General features: G+C 39.8%; 1 protein-coding gene across 6 annotated transcripts in view; it reads left to right on the forward strand.

Annotated features, from left to right (window-relative positions):
- Positions 1-26,128, forward strand: part of LOC121286830 (protein strawberry notch homolog 2-like) — a 160,448-nt gene that overhangs the window by 40,580 nt on the left and 93,740 nt on the right. For 5 of the 6 annotated variants that reach the window (XM_041203901.1, XM_041203899.1, XM_041203903.1 and 2 more), the window contains 2 exons: positions 815-903; positions 14,982-15,099. In XM_041203901.1, coding sequence (XP_041059835.1) covers positions 815-903; positions 14,982-15,099 — 207 coding nt within the window. Of the gene's footprint in view, positions 1-814; positions 904-14,981; positions 15,100-21,262; positions 21,369-26,128 lie in introns of those variants that run through there. The other variant, XM_041203904.1, reaches the window with a different exon arrangement.

Below are 26,128 nucleotides of genomic sequence, written 5' to 3' on the forward strand. Positions count from 1 at the left end.
ATTCTCAGAACTAAAACTTTCATTTACTATCTCTTGACTGTGGATGCCCCAGTCCCTTGTCCTGGTTACTTTTCAATACTTCCAGAACAATGCAGCTGATTATTTATTTTCGCAATATGACACTGTGAGGCCCACTGTAGATTCTCCCACTAGTTTCGGAACTAGGCAAACTTCAAGCTTCTGTTACCTCACAAGATTCAAACTGAGATTAAGCTTCGCCCACCTTCCGTACACTGAATGATGAAGTTAGTGTTTTACCTTGCTTACAGTGCAGGCCTAGCTAACTTGGCTATCTTCCCTCATTGAGCTACAAACTGCACACAGTAGTTCCAAGCTACAACTAAAAACTATGTCTGCAAACACCCAGCTAAATGGAAATCGGAGAACCTTCCTAAGCTCCACCCATCTCCATGATGACATAGCCTGCTTTTGGCTGTCTTCAAACTGACCTTTAAGTTAATTATCCCTCATTTATTATTCATTTTTTGACCTGATGATGTACATGGGTTTTGTAACCTTTCAGGTTTTACTGAATGGTTTCAAACTAATTTAGCTCTACCTTCCAAAACAAAAACATCCCTTTGGTCTGCCATTATCACATCACTATCTCTTTGAATGTCTGCAAAAATAAACCTATTTTACTCCATGACCTAATAGCCAGAGTACTATTAGTTGAACCATGAAGACAGATGATGTATTGTGATATCCCATTGTACAATCAAACCTATTTGGGCTCAGTCCTATACTCACTTGATTATTCATGACTTATAAATGCTTTTCTGGTAATTGTTTTCATTCTGTATTTTTCTTTCAGAATCAGATCCTGCATTCTAACAATATATGGAACCATTTTTCATATCCCTATTCAACGTTTCCTGCCACAGTACCTCTAACTGATACCCGGTAAATATTCAACAATATGTTCACTAGTAAAGCGTTACATTTATTTGGGTGCCTGAATTATTTTTTAAGCTTATAAAGGTGTGTGCAAACTAATTTCAAGTGCATGAAGTTTATTTTTTACTGAGTTGAATTGATGTTGCTGTATTGTTCAGGAGATTGTCCATGAAATAGTAAAATAAAACCATTCTGGAAGTTGCATTTTCTAAGAAATTTGCAATATTTAGTAAGACTTTATAGAAACAATAGAAATATGAATTTGTTTGCAATGTTGCCATTTCTGTAAAATCCTAATTTTATATTGAAAATAAATGTTTTTACATGCTTTCCTTAGTCCATAAGGCAAATTTTGCAAGACTCCGCACCAGTGGTGGAGCCTTATAAGCAGCGAATACTGGACACAAAATTCTGCCCAACATCATGCCTCCAGTTTATGGACCACCCAGTTTCCTGACTGGTGAGAAGGGCCGAAATAATCCTGCAATAGTCCCTGTATGGTTGGACTTATTAAAATGTTTCAATACAATATTAAATTGTGGGGTAGCAAACTATCAGGTTTGAGGTAGGTTCTACACAGTGTGTACCTTGTTTATAAAAACCAGGCAACTTAGTTGTTGTAGGAAGCTCACTTGTTGAAGCAAGCCTCTTAAAGCAAGGATTATTTTTCATCACCTTTGTTGAATTTTGTCCCATGTCTTAGTTTGTTATTTGCTAGAAAGACCTCTAATTTTGAACTTTTGTTTTTTCCTCATTGGTTTTCTTTGTTACTCTTATGTCCTACTGGCTTTGAGTGACACATTGCAAACAAGTTACTATTCCTTTGAGGGTTCCAAATGTTCTGCAAAAGGAGGAATTTATTCTGTGCCAGAAGTGCACGAGCAGTGATCCCTGAGACCATATAGTATTTCACTGTTCTACTTTCCACTGGACATGCCAGACTCACTGCCAAATACTTCATAAGATAGGCTGTCACTGATCTGTGGTGCCTGTCTCACAGTGAGCTGCACACAACTTCCAGGTTAGGAACAATTCTTTGCATAGAATTAAGGATTACCAAAGTATGAGGCTTTCATATTACTCCATTCTTTCAAACCAACCTGGAGACACCCGGCATATTATGCAGTTTGCAGTGCTTATATGTATCAGCGAGATGACAACCACTATTTTTGCAGAGGGTAGCAGCAACATCATTTCTACCATAAAAAACTATCAACTGGACAGGAAGGCAGCATTCGCTGAGTGGCAGGGTTCTCTCAAGTGCAAAGGGTCACATATGGTATGTGGATTCCACATATCATTCAATAACAACAACTTGCATTTATGTAGTGCCTACAACATAGCTAAAATGCCTTAAGGTGCTTCACAAGAACAACGACCTTCATGAAGATAAATTAACATTGAGGCAGACTTTTAGGAGGGAATTTTTAGGCATTATGCAAAGACACAATTTGGCTTGTTTCCGACTGTCTAAAGGAATATTAAACTATTGGGGTACTTTTACCGCTCCCCACAAAGATATCTGCTAAAGAGAAGATATACCATATTGTCATGGAGGAGGAGAGAATGCAGTAAAAGAAAATGAGACAATTAACAATGATGCACTCTGGAAGATTCCCTAAGAAAACATAGAGAGTGCAGGTCCCATGAAGACCTCAGTGAAGAGATGTCTATGAGAAGGACATACTTGGGAATCACTAACATCAGTCATAGTGCCATTTGCAGATGTATTTGTTTTTCAATCAGTTTGGCACCACAGCAAGGCAGCAACAAAAGAGGCCCATTGCATTCGAAGGGGTTGCTGGCTTTTTCCTGTATCCAGGCTCCAATAAAATGGCACCCATAATTCTTTGCAAGCTCCTACAGTTAAGCTCAACTGAAACAATGTACAGATTGAACGTAATTTAATGTAGGCGATAGAGGTCTTGCCTGCTAGTTGGAGAACTGGTGAGAGCCCTTCGTCATCTCTTATTGGGAAGATGTGCTAAATTAAGTGCCAATTGGGCACTTAACTGGGCAGTGGTGAGCTTTCCCCATGGTCAGGCACCCTGGGGGGCAGAAGTCCCACTCAGCAAGAGCTGCCAACTAATCAGAGGCTGGCAGCTCCTCATTGCTTGTCAGTGCCGCCGGGGATGGGATGGCTGCTGCCAGTAATGCATCTACCTGAGGCCCAGGATCGTCGATGGACCCAGGCCACAGATGATTAATGGCAGGAGGAGGATCTCGGATTGGGATTGCGGACAAAGTGGGGAAAGGGATTGGCAGTAAAGGCAGGGAGAAGCTCTCAGTGGAATCCCCGCCCTTTCCTGATGCTGGGTCCCTCGATCAGGCGCTGAGTGCCTTTGAATGAAGGACCCCTCCCCGAAAGCCTACAAACAACCTTGCCACCCAACTTGCCAATGGAAAGAGCATTAAATTTCACACATTGTGGGTGACAATATGTAAAAGATCCTGCACATCAGCATGGGATTTTGCTCAAAGTTAGCATGATGCCTTTATCCATCAGAATTCGGCCCTCCATGAGCTGGAAGAATATTATTTCAACAGATGGCGTCTGGGTGACCAGATGTATCCTGTGCTTCCATGGATAATAATCCTCCAACTTCCAAGAGTTAGACAAGGAACAAAAGGGTAGCACTATGAGGCACATGCTTCTATTGTATCTATTATTGAGAGGACCATCGTGAGGTGTTTTTAACACCTTGACAGGTCAGGAAGGGCTCTGCATTATTTTGAGCTCATGTGTTCCATATATCAGTCACTTACATTGTCATCCAGAAAGGCTTGGACAGAAGTTTCCATCTGCTACAGGTATTAGAGACTAAAGTACACAGAATCAGGCTGACTATCACTCAGTAGACTCCTAAGTGACTGTTGCAAGAGGCATCGGAGTACAACTAACACTTGAAGTCATCTTTCCTGTTTAATATTGTCTATCTTTGCCACCACTGCCTTAATTCCTTCTTTCTCATCTTCAAATAAAGAAGCAATCCTTCAGTCTATTACCTTTCCTGAACATCACAAAACATGAGACCTCCTTTCCTCTACTTAACCATGCCAGTAATAATCATCTAATTAAGTCAGAATGAAGTCAGTGCTACTTTTTCCTGTATGACACCAACCTCCATGAATAACAAAGCACAAGTTAAGTGCATTCTTCAAGAATACAAAAATCTCCAAAGTGAACACAAGTCAACCTATTCTTTCCTGGCACTTCAGGCAACATCCCTGAAGCTTGGCCCATAGCTACTTGGTGTTGCCTCCCTCTGGGGGAGGGAAAAAGAAGGATACCTGTCCAATACTGCAGTTCTGAAAAGCAGTGGCTTCAGACAGGTTGCCTCCAACAATCTCCATTCCATTCAGCCCTGGATTTGTCTCCATTGATCAACAGGATGACTGGTCTAACAGCAGGTATCCAATCCTGATTTAGATCAGAGCGCGAGAGATGGGCAGGAAAAGACTCTCTCGGGAACAATATTTGACCATGTACCTCTTCCAAAACTATTCCTCCCCTGGGAAAGGCATAAATACCAGATAAAAACTCAAGCCAATTTGGGAAGAATGAATCTGGAAAATCTCCGACCCCCTTAAGCAATTGAATCTAGTCCAGCCAATTACTCTGGCCCTGATAATGCCATGTAGTGCCTAACGATTTTGGCCCAGTCAGAAACTGATCCAGTTCTCACTTGAAGGAATTCAGCAAATCAGAGCTCACAGGCTGGTGGCGTGTTCCATATCGTGACCTATATCAGAGGAGTAAAAAAAGTACATGAAGCAAGGGGTGAGATTGAGTGGGTTATGACAAAAGAATATGGATAATTTCTTATTATAAGAATTCATTAGCAACCTTAACCCACTCTCTCTATTCATCATCAGCATCCTTTGACTGGGCATCAGTAGCCTTACAATACACAAAGAAGTTCAGTTTTTCCTGTTCTTCCTGCTTTTCCTCCTCATCTTCCTCTTCTGTGTACCTACCTTACCTATGGTGAATCTGCAAGATAGGAAGGTTAGGGTGCAAGACAAGAATTAGGATAACTCTCTTGGGAATATCAAAACAGATGAGGATGCGTAAGCTGAATGAGTACTGTTTCACAGGAATGCCACAGTGATGTGTAGGTACATATCACTAAACTAGCAGCAACATTGTGTGACTGACATTGCCATCTCCCAGGAGTACAGCACTTTTCCCTCCAGCAACTTCATGCTCCCATCTACACCCTCCCCTCTCACCACTACCCCCTCCCTCTCCAATTTCATGCTTCTCTCAGACATCGTGTGCAAGTTCCTGCCACAACTAGATCATAGAATCATGGAATGATACAACACAGAAGGAGACCATTTAGCCCATTATGCCCATACTGGATCTTTGAAAGAGCTATCCAGTTAGTCTTACACCCCTGGTCTTTCACCATCATTCTGTAAATTATTTTCCTTCATGTATTTATCCAGTTTCCTTTTAAATGTTACTGTTAAATCTACTTCCACCACCCTTTCAGGCAGTGCATTGCAGATCACAATTCATTCCCTACAAAAGATTGTTATGTTAACTCTTGTTCTTTTGCCAGTTGCCTTAAATCTGTGTCCTCTGACAGTGACTATTCTACTACTGGAAGCAGTTTCTCCATCTGTTTTACTATTATTTTTAATTTTGAACACCTCTATCAAACCCCAAACCAGAACAAAATTACCTGGAAAAACTCAGCAGGTCTATCAAACCCCATCTTGTTCTTATTAGAGCAGGGAAGATTATCTTCTAGTCCCTACACATAACTGAGGTCCCTCATCCCTGGTACTATTAAATCTCTTCTGTACCTTCACCAAGGCTTTGATATCCTATTCAAAGTGTGGTGCCCAGATTAAACACACTATGCCAGCCTTATCAGTGCTTGAGAAAGATTTAACATTGTTTCCTTGTTTTTATACTCTGCCTCTACTAATAAAGCCAAGGATCTCATATGTTTTTAAATCAGCCTTCTCAACTTATTCCGTCACAGTCAAAGATTTATGTTCATATCCTCCAGGTCTCTTTGCCCCTGCACCCCTTTTAAAATTATACTATTTACTGTATGTTGCCTCTCATTGTTCTCCCAACCAAAACGTGTCATTTCACACTTGCTTGTATTAAATTTTATTTGCCGTTTGCCTATTTCACAAGTTTATCTGTGTCCTTTGGAAATCTCTTTTTACCCTTTTCATTGTTTAGTCTTTTTTTATTCATTCATGGGGTGTACTCACTTGCCCTTGAGAAGGTGGTGCTGAGTGTTGCCTTGAACTACTGCAGTCCATGTGTTGTAGGTACACCCACAACGCTGTTAGGGAGGGAGTTCCAGAATTTTGACCCAGCGACAGTGACAGAACGGTGATACATTTCCAAGTCAGGATGGTGAGTGACTTGGAGGGGAACTTCCAGCTAGTGATGTTCCCATCTATCTGCTGCCCTTGTCCTTCTAGACGTTAGTGGTTGTGGGTTTGGAAGGTATGTCCGGACGTGTTCGGTGGCATGAGCGGACCATATGGCGCAATTGGTTTCACGACGGAGTGGAGCAAAAGTATTCTGTACTACTGCCAGAATATTGTTTATTATATTTCTGAGTTTTATGTTATTTGCAGGCTTTGAAGTTATGCCCCGTATATCCAAGCCTGGGTCGTTTATGTATATATAATATTAAAAATAACAGTGTTCCTAATACAGATTCCTGGGAAACACAACTGTATACCTCTTTCCAGTGTGATAAACAACCATTCACAACTATACCCTACTTATTATCCCTCTGTTAATTTCATATTCATGCTGTCACTGTCCCCTTAACTCTTGGGGCTTTGCAACAACAACTTGTATTTATATAGCACCGGTGACTTCATAAAATGGATATGTGCTCATAAGTATATCTTCAAGGTTATTATGTCAACAAGTCTATTATGTGGTACTTTATCAAACACCTTTTGAACATCCATATGTGCAATATCAATAATTCTGCCCTCATCAACTCTCTCCACTTAAGATTGTGAATTAGCTGAAGGCTAACATTAGAAGGATGCCTCCCAGTTGGTATTATTACCCTGTTAGGCCAGAGAAAGAGGTTTTAAAGTTCTGCATGCTAGTAAATGCTGTTGGAGGAGATGACGACACATAGCAGGGATTGAACAGTGCCACTGCCCAGTGCAGAGAGTAGCTGGGATGTTGCCTTTCCTCTGTTGCTGAGGTCATTGATCTCCTTGTGGTACTGGTATATAATTCTTGGGTGAGAGAGTTGGAACTCAGTGCCAGTGTCACCTCCCTTCAAATGGCACCAGAGATTTCTTTCGTACGGCTTTGTAGACACAGTCCTTTCCTTCTCTTCTTCTCACAGTTTCATTAAGGAACATTTTGGGGTTTTCTTGTTTCTCTTGGTGATGGTCTATCCCTTCTTTGGATACTTGTGCCGGATCCTCCATCGATGAAAAGTCTCACATGAGCATGTCATACAGTTAACTGACAGTTAGCCAAGTAATTTCAACCTGTATCTGCAGCTCCTGCAGCCAACTATTCCAATCTTCAGCCCGACTTAGCTTTTTAAAAACTGCACTCTTACTTTCCAAGCACACCCAGTCAAGTACTATTTTACATAGGATTTGCACTAGAGAACTATCAATGGATATTTAAAAGATTTGGCCCAGATTTTAGTAGATTCAGCTCTGCCAAATACTGATAGATGCACCCCTGGTACAAATCTGACACAATCTGCCATGTGGAATGTTGGGGCCATTTTTTTTTCTAAGTTCCCCTTTAATTCATTTTGTGATTAACTTAACGTTGTTCTTTCTTGTTACCAGCTTAGCAGCCAAAAGTAGGTAACAATTTATTTTAACTGTGACCTCATACAATATTCGCTGAGAAGAAGCGTTAAAATCTCCCCCATAATAATTGTTTGATGATCTCACCTCTTGTTTGTGGCTGCCATTTTTGCACACATAACACCAGTGACTGTACTTCAAAAGTATTTCATTGTATGCAAAATGATTTCGGGCATTGTGAGAACATGATGAAATGTTTTATAAATGCAAGTTTTTTTATATTACAGTTAACAATGTCATTCCAATTTATATTTCTTTTAAAATACAAAATTGAAATGCTCTTGCCAGTAAGCTGGCTAAGAGTTGCCAAGACTTGCCTGCCAATCAGAATCTGATTTCAGTGTCATTGTGTGGGGTACTTTGAATGGGATTTGAGTTATGTGCACGAGGTCAGCTTTCAATAATGTTGCAGTAGCATTGTTTCTGACTCCTTTGAGTGAAAATATCAAACCTGCTAAATTTGAAGGGTTTTTGAAGAAGGAAAAAAAGCAACTTAAATGAGAATGTTAAGTAGCACTATCTCTAAAATCAATTTATGTTGCTTTTAAGCAGCTTTTATTTTCCTTTTGAAAAACTACCATTGTAAATATCACATGTTACAGCTTGCAGGTTACCTGCGTGACTGTGATAGTGATTTCTTGGAATCTGGGATTTTAGCGGGAATGACCTCAGATGAAATTTTATTCTACAAAATGGTTATGAGCCACTGTAGACAGCGACATGCAAACTGTTATCCATATTTCAGTTCCAGTCTCACCACTGGTGGCAACAGATGTTTGCTATGGACAGGGCAGGCATATAAATATTGACGTGACAATCAAAGCAGTTAAAAAGGAGCTTAGACTTCTTCTACTGTACTGGTAGCTTGGAGATAATTTTAAGAAGTTTCTCTCAAGACAAGTAAAATTACACTTGTTGGGCAGTTTAGGCTTTCTTTTTAGGCTTTCTTTTAACTCTGCAACATGGAATAGGAAAAAATACTTACATTTATATTGTGCCTTTAATGAGCTAAGGATGTTCTAAAATACTTTACAACAGTGACCACACTTCATTAGCTGTTATGTCAGGCGGTAGATTGACTTGGAGACTGAGTGCATACATATGTATTCCCTTCCTTTCCTGACCTCCAAAGTAATTTTAAAGATATGAACAGAAAGAGTTATCCTAATAATCCCTTATTGATTCCAAAATTTGGCTCCTGGACATCCTAACAAAGACCATTGTTTTGCAAGGGGAATGTCCTCTCTCAGTTAAAACTTAAAATATTACTTCAAAGCCATGAAAATGTTCTGGCTGCTGGTCTGGTTATTGAAAGGTGATGGAACACAGTCTGACAACTTAAGTGGTGAATATGTTGGGTTAATTTCCACAGATAAAGCCACGGGTCGCGGGGAGGGGGGGTGGGGGGGGGGGGGGGGGGAATTGCACTGCTGTAAAGAAATTGATTAAGAGTCTTTCTTTGTCTCCTGCATCATAGACCCATAGAAAAGTTACAGCGCAGAAGGAGGCCATTCGGCCCATCTTGTCCATGCCATGCCCGAGGACACCCAGGTGCCCTTTCTAATCCTTCTTGGATTAAGAGGAGATCTGATGGTTTGTTTCCAGCGCTCTGGCCACAGAGGCCAGGAGGTTTGTTGAAGATGCTCCCCACCGCTGGCAGAGCAGGAGCAGCTCTGAGGAAATTCTGAGATATAATTTCTGAGCAGGTTAATAAAAGGGATTGATATGCTATCTGATTGTCCATCCATTAATTCCTGTGATAAAAGTTGATGACTAACTAGGGTGACGTAAGGGGAAATTCAGAGGTGAAGCTGATTTGGCTAGCAAGTTAATTCAAAGCTCTGCATCTCCATGCTATGTGATTTTGTTGATTCTCATCCAGATCATCAGATGGAGTGCCAGACAGAAACAATTTGCTCAATTTCAAGTGAACAAGAAGCGATACTGTGCAACTTGTCTTGCATTGTCTTTTATACCTACTTCTTCCTCTTTCTTCTTAATTTCAATGGGTAATAAATAGTTAAAAGCAAAAAACTGCGGATGCTAGAAATCCAAAACAAAAACAAAAATACCTGGAAAAACCCAGCAGGTCTGGCAGCATCTGCGAAGAGGAACACAGTCAACATTTCGAGTCCGTATGACTCTTCAACAGAACTAAGTAAAAATAGAAAAAGAGGTGAAATATAAGCTGGTTTGGGGGTGGGGCGGATAACAAGGCAAAAGAGAGATACGGAAATCCTGTCTGAGAGAAGAGCAATACTTCTTCAAGGTAGGCGTTCCTTGAAGAGAAGTGGCAGTCAACTAAACACTAAGATAAAAGCAAAAAACTGCGGATGCTAGAAATCCAAAACATAAACAAGAATACCTGGAAAAACTCAGCAGGACTGGCAGCATCTGCGGAGAGGAACACAGTTAACGTTTTGAGTCAGTATGAATCTTCAGTAAATAGTGTTGACAGTCTATGACCTTGTCTGACTTGCTAGAAATTGTCAGGCAATCTACAAAGGGAGAGAATGTAGAAAAATTACTGAAGCAAAGAAGATTTATGGATTTTCTTATGTCTAGTCCTAGCTATAGAACACAGTGCAAGTTCATGCATTGACGTTCTTATTTTCATTATTGGTGGAATAAAAACAAATGTAATTTTGCTCCATTGTTTTGACTCAATATTGCCACACATAAAATTAAAGCCATGTTTGCTAACCAATTCATGCAGTACATTTCTGGAACATTTTTTGCTGTAGGAGGGTAGATGAATGTCACGGTATTCCCAGCAGCTGTCATTTTGGCTGGATTCTTTTTTTCCCCTTAAAGCTCAGTAATTTTATAGAGAGACACGAATACAGTAATTACACATCCATTTCTGAGAAGCACACTTAGCCATGATTGATTTTACACTGTCATGATATTCTGTAGCAGTACAACGTGACCGGACTGATGGTGTTCTGAAGTGATTTTTCCGGTAGGGAAATAAAATTGAAATACCAGCATCTTAAGTAAGTGAGACAGTAGACGCAACAATGGCAGTAATTTACTTACTTTGAACAACAATTATTGATTGTATTTGCAGTACTTAAAATAATTCACATCAGTACATTATCACTTAGATGGCCTCCTTAACCTGAAGCATGTTCTTAGTTTAAATATTAAATATAATTTCATCTTAAATGAGCCCATCAGGACAGAAGTTTTGTCATTGTACCTTGTTGGTGTCAGTACAATAGTTTTCCTGTGTAGGTAAGCAGTGAACAGTTTGCATTTATCATATCTTGATAATTACGGATTGTACTAGGCAGTGATGAGCACATGTCAATTTATGAAGTTGAGGGTTGCATAAAATACCTATATACTCATGTAAAAGTTGAATTTTTGAGACCAGCCTTTTAGGCCAAAAGTCATGGGTTCAACTTTTACATGGATAATGTTTTCAAGGGGTAGACAGGGTGCTTGATTTGAACCCAAGTGAAATCCAAAAAAGACCATCAAAATGAAATAAAATGAAAACCAACATCATTCATAACCTAAACACTTTAATAATTCAAATAAATGAAAACGAAACTTAAACTTATATATGTTTGAAGCATTTACCAGCACTCATTCTCATTAGTATTTATACATCTGTAATGAAATTGAATCGTTGACATCCCCAGGATTATCCTTTGGTTCTGAAATTTTTGGACTTTGATCTCTGAAAATCTAGAGTTAACTTTTACACGCTGTATGTGAAAAGTTATGTTTTTTTAAGGCCAGAAAACATGGGATTGACTTTTACATGAGTATATATGGTATTTGTTTATTATTACTAGAGGAAATTTTGTAGGCAGGATTAGTTCCTGTGATAAAGCTTAACCAAATGGACTATTTTGAACCTGAGAAAATAGGAACCTGAAAAGGCCTTTAAACTGAGTTGGCTCGTTCTATTATTTAGGCCCATGTATAGGATTCACCTCTCTCCATCCCTCCACTTGCCTCTGTGCTGACAGACCTGGCTAACCCTCCAGGTAAACATTGTGACGATCAGAGCCATCATCTTTGGTCCTCACAATAAACTCCATTCCTTTGTCACTTTCTCTGCCTCCTTCTAGGTCACTGTCTGAGGTTGAACCAAACTATTAACATAGTGTCCTGTTCAGTTCAAAACTGAGTTTCCAAAGCTTTATTCTCCATCTCAAAGACTGTCTATTTTGATATCTGTAGCACTTTCCATCTCCAATCCACTTCATCATTGCTGCAATTCTATATACATCTTACCTGTCACATTCAGTTACTCCAATACTTTTTTGGCTGATTTACCATTGTACATAAACTTGAGCTCATCCAAAATTCTGTTTTCACACAATGTCTCTGCATCTATTATACCTGTTCTACCTGATCTACACTGGCTCTTGGTTTTCCAAGCTTCAAGTTAAAACTTTTTGTTCTGGTCATTAAATTCCCCTGTGGCCTTGCCCCTTCCTATCTCTGTAAGTTCCTGCAATATTCCCGCCACCAAATTTTCTATTCCTTTGATTACAATTGTTCTATTTCTCACCCTCTCAGTTTACCCTATCATTGTTAGCTGTGCTTGCACTGCCTGGGTCCCACTTCCAGGAAATCCCTGTATAAGCAACTTTGCCTCTTCACCTTATTATCACATTGTTGTTTGTGGGAGTTTGCTGTGCGTATGTTGGCTGCCTCGTTTCTTACATTACAAGTATGTCTATATTTCAAAAGTACTTAATTGCCTGAGACATCCATGAAAAGCGGTATATAAATGCAGGTCCTTTTTTTTCCCTTACTCTCTTTCTTTAACACTCCTTAAAACTATATTTGACCAAGCTTTTTGTCACCCCTCTTAATCGCTTTGTCTTTGGTTTGGCATCATTTTTTCCAAACACCTCATGAAGTGCCCTTTCTGCATTAAAAGCATTAAATAACTGGAAGTTGTTGGTGCTACAGTTCTACTTTTTTCTTTAGAAACAAGCCCAAACCTGTGGAAAGAAAGTTCATACACCAGCAGATACTGGATCTGCGCAGTGTGGTGAGAGAACTCTTTGTTAAAACTGTTTATAGTTCATAGATGTCCATATGTGATGTGTTAGCTTTGTCCTTACATGCTTCACAAATTCAGAAGCATACCACATCCTCCACCACCTTCTCATTTCCATGAATGGTGCTATAATTTGAGACCTTTCAGAATAAGGTTGCCATATTAAAGCTAGATTGTCATAATAAAGCTAGCGTTTGAGGGAGTTTCCTTTTTTGGTTTTTTGTCAAACAGGATTAGAATCATTTACAGCCCAGAAGGAGGTTATTTGGCCTACTGAGTCCATGTCGGCTCTCTGCAGAGCAATCCAGTCAGTCTCACTCCCCTGGTCGATCCCAATAGCCCTGCCAGTTTATTTCCTTCAATTATCAATTTCCTTTTGAAATCATTGATTATTCATGCTTCCACCACCCTCATAGGCAGTGATTTCTTGATCATTACCAATCTCTGCGTTAAAAAAAAGTTCTTCCTCACATTCCCCCTGCATCTCTTGTCCAAAATCTTAAATCTGTGTTCCATAGTCCATCTCCCATTAGTGAATGGGAAGAGTTTTTCTCTATCTACCGTACTGAAGCCTGTATTAATCTTATACACCTCTATCAAATCTCCCTTCAATCTCCTTTGCAACCTAATATTGTAATTAAAACCTCCCATCCCTGGAACTGTTCTGCTAAATCTCCTCTGTACCTTCTGAAGGACCTTTACATCTTCATTGTAACCAGAACTGGACACAAAACTCTAGTTGGAATTTATAAATGCTCAGCATAATCTGCCTGCTTTTTGTACTCTGCCTATATTTATGAAACCCAGGTTCTCTCATGCTTTCTCAATATGTCCTGCCATCTTCAAAGATTGATGAACATGTGTCCCCGGGTCCCTCTGTTCCTGCTAACTCTGTAGAATTGTGCCATTAAGTCTATATTACTTCTCCCTATCACTTATACCAAAATGCATTACCTCCCACTTCTCTGTATTGAATTTTCCATCTGCCACTTGTCTGTCTATTCTGCTAGCCTATTCTAATGGAGGCGATTCAGATCATCCTCACTCTTTGCCACTCCATCACTTTTTGAAATCATTGGCAAATTTTGAAATTTTACTCTGTATTCCAAGATCCAAGACATTTATATATAGCAAAAAAAAGCAGTGGTCCTAGCACTGACCCTTGGGGAACACCACTGTCTACCTCTCTCCAGTCTGAAAAGCAATCATCTACCATGACTTGCTGCTTTCTGTAGTTAAGCCATTTTTTTTTATCTAATTAGATACTGACCTCCCTATTGCATAAGCCTCAATTTTGTTAACCAGCCTTTTACGTGGCACTTTGACAAACGCTTTTTTAAAATCCATATAGACAACATCCACCACATTGACTTCATCAACCTTCTCTGTTACTTCATCAAAAAAATCAATTAGATTGGTCAAACATGATCTGCCTTTTACAAATCTGTGTTCGCTCTCCTTAATTAACTCAAACCTCTCCAAGTACCTGTTGATTTTTTTTCCCCCCTGATCATGGATTCTAAAACCTTACCCGCCACTGATGTTAAACTAACAGGCCTGTAGTTGCTACAGCTAACTTTACACCCTTTCTTGCATAAGGATGTCATGTTTGACACTCTCCAATCCTCTGGTACCTCCCCAATATCTGGGTAAGATTGGAAGATAAAGGGCAAGCCCTTCTGCTATCTCCATCCCCACTTCCTTTAGCAACCTGGGATGCAAGCAATCTGGATCAGGTGACTTATCTACCCTAAGCATAGCCAGCTTTTCCAGCATCACCAATTTCACACTATCCATTGCCTCCTCTGTCTCCGCTTCTGATATTTGTCATATTCCCTTTCCTCAGTAAACATTGATACAAAGAACTCTAAGTATCCTAGTCTTGCCCTGTGCTTCCAAACATATGTCACCCCCTTTGTCCCAATGGCAATGATAGTGCTTACTTGTTAATAGAAAATCATTGTTCTGTAGGAAGTAGTTTAATGTAGCTGCAGCTGGCCTCAGTTGAAACAAAATACTCTTTTTTAATGTTTGTATCAAACTCTAAAACTTGTAATGTGACTGAACAGGTCGCAAAAGCTTGCATTTTGCCAGTTTCATGTATAGTTGTACAAAGACACTTCATTTCCAGTGATATTACATGGTAGTTATTTTCAGGTTTAAAATAAATGCTACATTTATTGCATTTTTAAAAATTAATTTTGTTTTATCTTTGCAGGCAGTTTTTTAATTCACCAAGTGAACCATTTTCAGGTACTTTACCCATCAATGGTCAAAACTATGAAGAGCCAAGTTTGGAATCAATATTCCAGCATAGAAATGGCGAGCATTTACAGGTCTGTAATCCTTTCCACATATATTTATGTTCCTCTCAAAAGAGGATGGTAGGCATTTGCGAAAAGTTGCAGTTTAGTATTCTGAATTAAAGTATGCCACAATATTTTGCTTTTGTATTTATGGCCTTGTCATTTAAATGGATTCAGCTGGAATTTGAACGTTTAAATATTTCAATTTCATGTTTGCAGCAACAATCACTAATGGGAAAGGTGCCAGTATGGTAATGTAGCAGTTGTGCTAGTGGACTAGGAACCTGGATATCATGAGTTTAAATCCTACCGTGATAAGTTATTACATTGAATTCACTAAATCTGATATTTTGTTGGCTGGACTAGGAAAATAACCTTGAAAACTTCTGGTTTGTTACAAAGGCCCAACTGGTTAACTAATGTCTTTTAAGAAAGGAATCTGCCAACTCTACCTGGTCTAGTCTATGTTTGATACCAGCCCCAGACTGGATAGCTAACTCTTAATGCTCTCTGAAGCCGCCACATAAACCAGTCAGTCGTAAACAATCACCACAAAGTTCAAAACTAAGGAAAATACTGGACAGACTTATCAGAATTGACCCAAGTATTGTATCTGATGAAGATTTTTGTGGCACACCAACCAACCTAAACAACTTCTCACACATTTCTGGAGCGGTGCCCAAGTTGGGAAAACCATCCCGCCGGCAGAAAAACCATCAGAGATATAGCACAGCAGTGTAAGCCAATTGAGAAATCTCAACATTGACTCTAAATTCCATGAAGTCTTCACGTCAGACTAAATAAAGTCAAATGAACCACCTCCTGCCCTCATCCTCCCTTGTTAATTGTATATTAATTGTGTTCAATTATATGCAGGTGGTGGACATTAACTGGGGTTTCACTTGAGCCTATATAAATGGACACATTAAAACTGTGGTTGTTTGGTTTGGATTGTAATATGTAATTCTGTAAATAAATAGAAAAGTGTGTAAAGATTGGCTCCAGTTCTATCCTTCACCAACTAGTTTTCTGGACTAAAACAAGTTGATGAATTCATTTTCCTCATCGCTTACTTAAGCCTCTGAGGGAAGCAAGAGCACAGAATGTACTGTGGCTGTCTACCACTAACTGAGTTGGCTGAATCCTGAACGACATATTTGACCTGTCATACTTGGCCTGCATCAAGTTTAACAAGAATATAAGCTAACCATTCTCTAGCTATGTTTTGTAGCAATAAATTGTAATCATTTCCTTTTCATAATAAAAAAGTTGATTAGATGTGTTCTGAATTTTGATGTGTTCATATCCTTCTGAATGTTAGTACCAAAAATCTGTTTCAGGATAAATATGTTTAAATAACTGCAAGGTAAGTATTCTTCACCACATGACAGTGCTGCTTCAGTAGCATTGGTAAAATGTTAATTTTTCAGGCAGTTGCTTGGTTACTGCTGTTGGTCTTTCCTGATTTGTTTTATTGTGTTGCATTTATTTTAGCTGTCCTTGGCTCTTACTGCTTCATAACCATGCTAAAGTCTAGGACACAACCCCAAGGCACAAGGGAGAATCACAGCTTACTAGAGCTAAAAAGAAATATGTAGAAAAAAAAGTGCTGGAAATGTGATAGAGAAAATAAATTTATTTTAGTCCTGAAGAAATGTTAAACACAAAACACAAATTTCCCCAAATGCTGACCATCTAATGGGACGACAGCATGTGAAGGAACCTGCAAGCGAAAGGTTGCATCCACCTCACAGAATAGGCAGGCCAAGGGTCACCTTACTGGAGCTATCTGATGGGTAGCTAATGGCAAGCTAACATTGTCTAGGCAGGTAGTCGCTGAATTCAGCATCCTCCAAACAAAGCCTAGTTGTTTGCTGTATTGGAAGTAGCCACCGTTCTCAACTTTAATAGCTTCAGGCCCTTCCAGGCTGCTACAGGGGGCATTTATTGGTATTCCAGTCAGCTACTTAAGTGCATCAGGCAGCTCACAAATGCACTATTTTCCAGGATCAGCTGATAGATGCTATTTGCAACAGAGGTAAACAACAATAACAACTTCCAATTATACAACTTAGTGATCCTGTAATGTGCCTTAAGATATTTTATGATCAAACAAAACTTGCCAATGAGATACACGTGGAGGTTGAGGAAGATAACTAAATGTTTGGCCAAAGAGGTAGGTTTTAAGGAACGTTATAAAGGAGGAAAGAGAGAGATTTAGGGATGGAATTCCAGAGCTTGGGGCCTTGACAGCTGAAGGCATGGCCCCCGATGATGGGATGATTAACAGTGGGAATGCTCAGGAGGCAAGAATTGGAGGAGCACAAAAGGCTGTGGGGCTGGAGGAGATTACAGAGATGTAGAGGGGCATGCCATGGATGGATTTGAAAAAAACAGAAATGAATTTTAGAAGCAAATCATTGCTTAGCTAGTAACCAGTGTAGGTCAACAAGGACCAGACGATGGATGAACTGGACTTAGTGTGAGCTAGGATAATGACCTCAACTTTATGCCATTAGAAAATGGAGGGGGGTGTGGTGGGCAACCAAGAGTGCTTTGCAATAGTCAGGTCTAGAGTTAACAAAACAGTCAGAATGAGAGAGCCTGTGGCTTTGATGACATCAGGGAGCTCCAGACCAGCCAGGAGCTTTTATTAACCAGAGGGTTACTCAAGCTAAGATTTAGATCCCTTAACAGGCCCAAGGCCTCCCTACAATATTCCGCAGCTAGAGTCTGGTGAATCATTGTGGCATGCTGTGTCCTTCATAACATGGAGCTGCAGGATGAAGAGTGGCAACATGAGTCCTGATTTGATGATGATGTTCACACTGATGGACATGAAGAACAGCCTGAGGAAAACCTAGTGGCTCAAGAAACAAAGGAGACACACACAGCTCAGTGCTTTGCCTAAACACCTCAGCCAAGTTCCACTGAGACCAATCGCCCTTGCTCTAACGTCGCTGCCACCCATAGTCTCTAATCCCTTAATGGTAAATTTTACAACCTTAATGTCATTCAACAAACTTTCACATCAAGGATATATTGACAAAGCAGACTCGTAACTTGCTCCGCAAATGCAGTGCAGATCAAAATGGCAAAAATGAAGAAAGTTTTAATGCGTACACCAAAACAATGTCCAAGTGCTTTCTTTAATCAGGTTTAATGGTTCGACTGCCTCTACAAAATGCAAACCAAGACGCTGAAGCTAGTGGTAAGCTGCTGTGGATTGGGGGCTCATAAGATCCTTACAGCTGCTGACCACTCGAGCCAGTGAGGACCTGACTATAGACGACTACTCCTGAACTTCTGGGGCATTCTGGCCCAATCGGCATTCTGGTATCATACTGGGTATTAGTGAAAGAGTAGACATGATGACAGCCTGAGAGAGGGCCCGTGTCAGCCTCCCTTCCATTAAGCTTTGGCTCATCGCTCATAATGCCATATGGGTTAGCGGACTGCAGGAGGTGAATATTACTTTAAATGCCCAATTTAGTCAGGGCACCAGTTTCATCAAGGTGAAATAAACAGAGCTATATGTAGTATGATGGCCATTTGAATTTGCACCAAAGCGCAAAGGATAGTGATGTGGACCCATGTAGGCCAGACTGGGTAAGGATGGCAGATTTCCCTCCCTAAAGGACATTTTTATGACAATTTGAGACTAACTTTTAATTCTAGATTTTATTAATCAAAGTTAAATTCCACAAGTTGCTGTGGTGAGACTTGAACCAGTGTTCCCTGATCATTAGCTTGGGCCTTTGGAGCACTAGTGCAGTGACATTACCATTATGCCACTCTGTCTCTCGGCCCCCCCCCCCCCCCCGCCCCGTGCCATGTGCCTAGAGGTGACTACATGGTTCAGGTTAGTTTTCAGAGTAGAAATACCATATGACATTTCTTCACAGACACTGGAATTGGGTTTCTTCATCCTTCCTGGCAGAGTGAACAAAGTGTTTGGCAAGCCTGCCAAAAACTCAGTTGCTGGTGTGTCTGAAGTACTTTCATTTTTTTAGGCAGGGCTTCTGATTTCAGTATCTGTGGGCAGAGTTGTGGGGGCGTATTTTGTATCGTTGCCTGGACTGTCCCTGTCACCACTGCCAATTCTTGCTGTGTAAATCACCAGATACAGGTCCCCCTAATTCGCTATCAACCCCATGTAGAATGCCAGTTTCTGCACGGGTACCTGGGAGGAATGTAGCATGTGACAAGAGGTAGTAATTGTTCTAGGTAGTGTGAAAGGCTAAGTGGGAAGAAGCAAGGGAGAAGAGTTAAGATGACAATGAGAAGGTAGATAGGAACGCATGCAAGTCTTGGCCGTACTGGCTGAGATCTTGAAGTTTACTGATGGTTCAGTTGCTTGTTAATGGAGTACAAGTGAAAAACAGTCACTCTGCTGAGAGAAGCCACCAACCTTGCTGTCTGAAATACTGGCACTGACATCCAATGCTTTTTGCTCTGCCTGGCTAAGGATCACAAAGTGCCATGGTCCTCCAGCAGTACTGCCCATCTCCATATTATTGTGCGCTCTCTTCTACAGAAGAGGAAGAGAGTTTATATCTGATTAGTGAAAGTTTGTAATGCTTCCAGATGTGTGTAAGGTGAGAGGGGAAAGAAGGAATGGTGCGGTATGTGACTTGAGTGTAAAGTGAACAGGATGATGAGAGGAGGCTCAAGTTGAGCAATTGAGAATAGATGAGAAAATGATGGCATGAGTGGCAACGATGTCACAGAAGTGTGTTAGGAGTGAAGATAAGTTGTAGTATAGTGTGTTGTTGTGATTGGTGATGAGCAAATTGATGCACGACTGGGGATTGGTTTGAATGGCGGAGGAAGGTGGAAATGAACACTGAGCAAATGCAATGCAAGAGATTAATAATGGAAGAGCTGAACTTAACCTAACCTAGTGAGATCATTGAGGCTTTTCTAGCACTGGATGCACATCTTCTGGGTGATGCTTGTGCTGGCCACTACTTTTAACACCTTCATCCTTGTTTTCTTGGTGAGAGTGTTGGACTGTTTCTTCTTCCTGCAGAATAGGACATCTCCCCAGCCCTTACAGCTGGCAGAAGCACCTCTAGAGAAGCATTGGCAAATTTGGGTTCACCATCCCTTTTATGCCAGTCATTCTGAAACTTTTGCAGCTTCCATGTAGCAAATCCCATGGTATTTGGATCCAATAAAGGCAATCTGTCTTTATGAGGTGCATTCAGGCTTGAAGTACTGAGGGGACTCTCACTGGAAATTGCATTGTGCAGCCAGTGCAATGGGCTAGCCAGTCTGCCAACCATAATATTGCTTATGATTTCATTTTTCTGCATTGAGTTTGGATGTGTTACAAATAATGCAAACTCCCGTATGTATTATATGTCCTTTGCAATGTTCTTTCCCATTGAAATCAACACAATTAATTAACGAGGGAGGCGTTTAATTGGCAGCCAATTCAGTATTGCCCGTGGTAGTTATTCCTGGTTTGATGTGCACCAACTGTCTGTTAGCAACATGCCCATGTACCCAATCTAATAGTATGTTCGGTATTTTACGCACTGCAATAAACATCACAAAAGTGAATTACAACAGTAACTAGTGATTTGTTGGCTATAAAACCCTTTGAGACATCTGGTGGCTATGAAATGTGCTATATAAATGCAAGTCCTTTTTTTATTTAAATTACTTATTTTAAATTACTGGAATTTTTTTTACATTTTTAGAGCAAGGAACACTTTGAAGGAGCAAGAAAATACTGTCATCAGATTAGTTAGTGTTAGATATTGGCAAAATGACAGAAAGCAGTTTTTCAGTTTTTAAAGATAGCATGGAAAAATAATATGCTTTCAAATGTATACCCAAAATATTTTTAATAATTATGTTTAATAATTTTTAATATTTTAAATAATTTTAGGGAACTTTGTGCTTGTAATTGCCCATACCAATTTGTTTACAGTGTTGCTGTGGTTAAACTGGGCAGTTTACAGTAATTTGCAGATGACTGACGGTAATTTTGCTCACCAAATGAGCATCATTTCCTGTAAATACTCTCTTCCTCAAAGGAAGTTTTAAGCCAGACTGATGACTAACCTTCGGTCAGATATGCAAATAATGGTGACAGTAAAAGGAAGGAGGGGCCTCACGGCATGCTTATTCTTTCTCCTGTCCCTTTATTTGTGAATATGAAGTTCACGGGCAGTACCTTTTAGCACTGTTGTGTGTCTAAATACTTCTTAGCACTGTTTGTAATGGATCTCGTGCCCAAAATGCATTTGTATAATAAAATAGAATCCGCTTGGAGGCTTTTCAACAAGGTAACATTCACATTTTTACCTACAGTGTTTGTGGTTTACTGTTTTGGGTTTTGTTTTATTGAAACACCAGCTATACTGTTTATACAGCTTTTCCAAATAGAGCATTTGTAAATGAAGCATTTTTTCTTTTTTAAAAAGCAAACCTATATTGTTAGAAGTGGTTATCGAGCCAATTCCTTGTTCCGTTTTGAAACAATAGTAATTTTTCTGAAGCTCCAGTTGAAGAGGAACTGTACCTGCTACCTAGAGCAAAATAAAATCTTAACTTTGCGTGCTGAACTTAACTTACTCCTACAAAGTAATTTACAGCAGCGAAAAATTTCAAAGTCAACATGACCTATGGTTGTGATGTTGTACTGTATTAAATTCTTAAGATTTTGATATTGTCTGGAGAAATTCTCATCATGAATTTTTTTGGCATAATACAGAAACCTGATTTAAAAGGATTTCCGATTTCTACACTGGAAAGAATTGACCTGGCTGAATTTGACAAATTAAGTACCGAGGTCTTTATTAACGGTCTTAGATAAAATTGGATTATCAGTAGTAACTTAATTCTTTAAGCTTAATTCACATAATATATATAGTTAATTTTTTATGTGTTCCAATGTGTTACTGATTAGGCTGGTTGCTTTAGGGGCAGTAAGAAGTGAAGGCTTCCTTTCCAATTGTGAGTATGTCAAATTGCGTGATTCTTGTTTGAGGCCAGTTATGTAGTAACTTCAGTAGAAGTCCTGCTATTGGTGAGAGAGTGGGGAGGAGGGCGCTTTCTCAATATAGCACAGGTTACGTAGCTAACCTGGTTAAAAGTGGAACAGTTTACAGAACTTTATCCAATCTGCAATTCCCTAACAGGAATGTCTAGTGATACTGAAATCATGAATTTAAAAGACAGTTTGATGATCTGCCAAACCAAGTAAAATTAGGTATTCTTGCCCCCTTTGTTGTTGCTACAATGCTTCATGAACAGAATAAAATATTTAATTATTTGATTGTATTACTTAAAGGTCACAGTCACAGTTGGTTTCCTGTGCTTTTTCAGCATATTTGGGTCAGCATCAATGGAATCTTTCTTAGAAGTACATTGTGATGCATCCCTGTTCCCCCATTCCATTTCACTCCCCAGTCTCCGGACATGAGAATCTGGTGGCCTGTAAAGCATCCGACCACATGTGGAAGCAAATTAAATCTCCACAAGGAAGATCCTGCCTCTGCTATATTTTGTGCTACTTGTCCAGTTTGTTCGCTGGGGCTGCTGGTTAAATTCTATATTCAGCTTTCTAGACCTTTGGAAGAATGATCTCTAAAGTGATGCAGAGCACAGGACCCAGGAGCAGCCTCCAAAATTTATTTTAACACAAGGCCGTTTTTGCAACTCCCAGAGGTGCGCTGAAGCAAGCCTCCACCCCAAGTCTGGCTCAACTCTGCACTAGAGCTTGTCTGCCATTTCCTTCTCATCTTGGGCCAGAAGTTCAACCATGGTCATGGGATTTGTCTGTGTCAGGCAGAAGCCCTGCCTTACCTCATTTGGAAAATCCAGCCTAAAAAATATAATTGCCACGTTAGGATTTCATGATTGTTCTATGCAATGAACGTCAGCACCTAAAATATTTTTCCATTCTAAACTTTAAAACAAAAACAATTAGTATTTATGGCTTTAATTTGTGGGACTGCTTTGCACATATAAGTTAACAGATATATTAAATGGCAATAATTATTTTTTGAGTATGCACATGTTAGTCTGATAACTCATTTGCAGTATCAGTCTCCTGCTGGGACATTAAGGCCACCAGGAACATCTAGAATAGATTCACCAGGATGATAGTAAGAATAATAACAAAGGGAAACAAAATATTTTTTTCCATTGGAATAGCAAATGCTAAGAAGAAATTTATTAGAAGTTTTTAAAATTCTGAAGGGATTTTGATAGGATGAATAGGGTAAGACTGTTCCTTTGGTTAGGAGACAGTGGCAATAAGTCACTCATTTAAAATTGTAACTAAGAAATTGAGAAGAGGAATATCTTTCCACAGTATATGACCTTAAAATGCTTTGCTACTGGGATTTAAAGCAAAGGAAGACATGGAGTGTGGTGATGTAGCAGTGGGGTTAGTTTTGCATTGCCCTAGCAAAGAGCTATTGGCAGAGACAAATGGGCCAAATGGAATTTTTCAATGTTTTAACCTTATTGTCCTATTTTGTTGCCTTCAAGTTTGAAATGGAGGAACAACACTTGAGCCTTGTGCTCATCTGTTGGCCATTGTAAATATCAGTAATGGCAAAAGAAGCAGTTGCTGTCTGTGGTGTACATAAATGATTTGGACTTAAATATAGAGGGCACGATCAAGAAGTTTGTGGATGCCGCGAAAATTGGCAGGGTGGTAAATAGTGAGGAGGATAGCCGTAAACTGCAGGAGGATATCAATGGACTGGTCAGGTAGGCAGAGCAGTGGCAAATGGAATTCAACCTGGAAAAGTGTGAGGTAATACACTTGGGGAGGACTAACAAGGCAAGGGATTACACCTTGAATGGTAGGATGCTGGAAAGTACTGAAGATCAGAGGGACCTTGGTGTGCATATCCATAGATCCCTGAAGGTAGCAGGGCAGTTAGATAAGGTGGTTAAGAAGGCATATGGGATACTTGCCTTTATTAGCTGAGGCATAGAATACAAGAGCAAAGGGGTTATGCTGGAACTGTACAAAACATTGGTTAGGCCAGAAATGGAGTGCTGCATGCAGTTCTGGCCACCACATTATAGAAAGGATGTGATTGCACTGGAGCAGGTGCAGAGGAGGTTTACCAGGATGCTGTCTGGGCTGGGGGAGGGTCTGAGCTAGGAAGAAAGATTGGATAGGCTGGGGCTGTGTTTCTTGAAGCAGTGAAGGTTAAGAGGGGACCTTATAAGATGTATTAGATTATGAGGGTGGTTAAGAAGGCACTTTTTCCATTAGTAAAGGTGTCAATAACCAGGGGGGCATAGATTTAAGGTAAGAGGTAGAAGGCTAAGAGGGGAGTTGAGAATTTTTTTCACCCAGAGGGTGCTTGAGTCAGAAACTCTTGTAACATTTAAGTAGTATTCAGATATTCACTTGAGTTGCCAAAGCCTCCAAAGCTATGGGCCAAGTGCTGGAAAATGGGATTAGTGTAGTCAGATCTTTGTTGACCAGCATGGACACGATGGGCCGAATGGCCTCTTTCTGTGCTGTAAACGTCTATAAGTCTATGAGTGAGGAAAACACTTATAGCACCACGCACCTGCTCAGAATCTTCCCAGTGATTGGGGAAGTTGTTGGAATCAATAAAACATACTTAAAAATCTTTTTCAAAACAGTTGACTGCTGTGTCAAATGACAAATGTATTTTTGTTTCAATAGCTTCATCAATTGCAAGGACTTATGTGGGAAAAAGTGAGTTACTTGTATTGGTCACAACTATGTTTTTTTCATTCTCTTTGTCCCTCTCTGGTTTTTAAAACCATACTGAGTTCTGAACAGGTTGGTTTTAACAATATGAGGAAGAAATCCATATGTACAGAACCATTTCTTTTTCAAACACAATAAATGTTCTATAAACCATGAATTGGCAAATAGTGTAAGAGGTGTAAGTAGTACCCAGTGCCTGTGATGTGTTCATTTTTCATAAATTTAACAAGATGTGTGCTTTTAAATTCAAGTAGGACTTATATTTGTAGAATTACGGTGCACAATACAGGCACATCTATTTAAAAAGAGGTTGTGCAATACACTTGCCCTGCCTACGTATTGGGAAATATTTACTGGCAATCATATGCATTCACGTGTTTGCAAGATAAGAGTTCAAATTTGTTAGTTTTACTTTTACGCGTATATCCTGTGCTATTACTTTAGGAATAATCAGTTACTTTTTCAAAGCATTTGAAGTGGCGTTAGCTCTTATCATTTTTTCTAATTTTTTTCTATTTTAAATGGAACAGATTTTTTTTTAAAAAGTCCTGCTCTTTCTAATGAATAGAGAAGGGTGACCATTTGAAAAGTATAGAACTTTTTCTTTACATTAACATCTAAAACATTAACTTTTCACATTCTTTCAGATTATTTTCTCCTGGTTCTCCCCTACTAGTAACCCACCCCCGCTCCCCAAAGCAAGACACACTGTTGTGTCCTTGACCACGAGGGGAGTATTTGTAGTATTCATCATCAGAGCCACACTGTAGTCTGCAATTCAGCTTAATATGATCTCCTTGTTTTCAATATGAATATGTGTAATTTTGTGCAGTAAGCTGAAAATGCTTCTGATTTTACATTCCATCATCCAGCCACACAGGATAAATGTCGAGAACAAGTGCATTATTTAATCATCTTTCCATATGTGGAAAGTGCTGACGGAGAACAAGCTCCAGAAATACTGTATACTGTAGTTTCATAATGTATTTATAATTAGAAATTTAAATGTGTGATATTGTGTAGATATATCAGTTTGCTTTGGCTGCCAATCATCCTGTGCAATCTGTCTAATTTAAGCTGGGTTTAAAACCAACAGTGCAATGAGAAAACAGTGTTTTGTGTTGCTTATACTTTTGGTTTCCAGCCTAAAAATTCCATGAGTGCTGGGGCAGAATTTTCCAGTTGGCATGCGGGGGTAGGCCCTGCACTGAGTTCGGAGGCACGCCGCCATTAATTGACGGGCCAGTTAAGGCCCTTAGGGCAATTGAATATGATTTTTATGATATGACTTTTCGCAGCCCATGCGATCTTCAGGACATTGCATGGGCACAACGG

This window comes from Carcharodon carcharias, chromosome 14 (genome assembly GCF_017639515.1).
Source record: "Carcharodon carcharias isolate sCarCar2 chromosome 14, sCarCar2.pri, whole genome shotgun sequence".
NCBI classification, from domain to species: Eukaryota; Metazoa; Chordata; class Chondrichthyes; order Lamniformes; family Lamnidae; genus Carcharodon; species Carcharodon carcharias.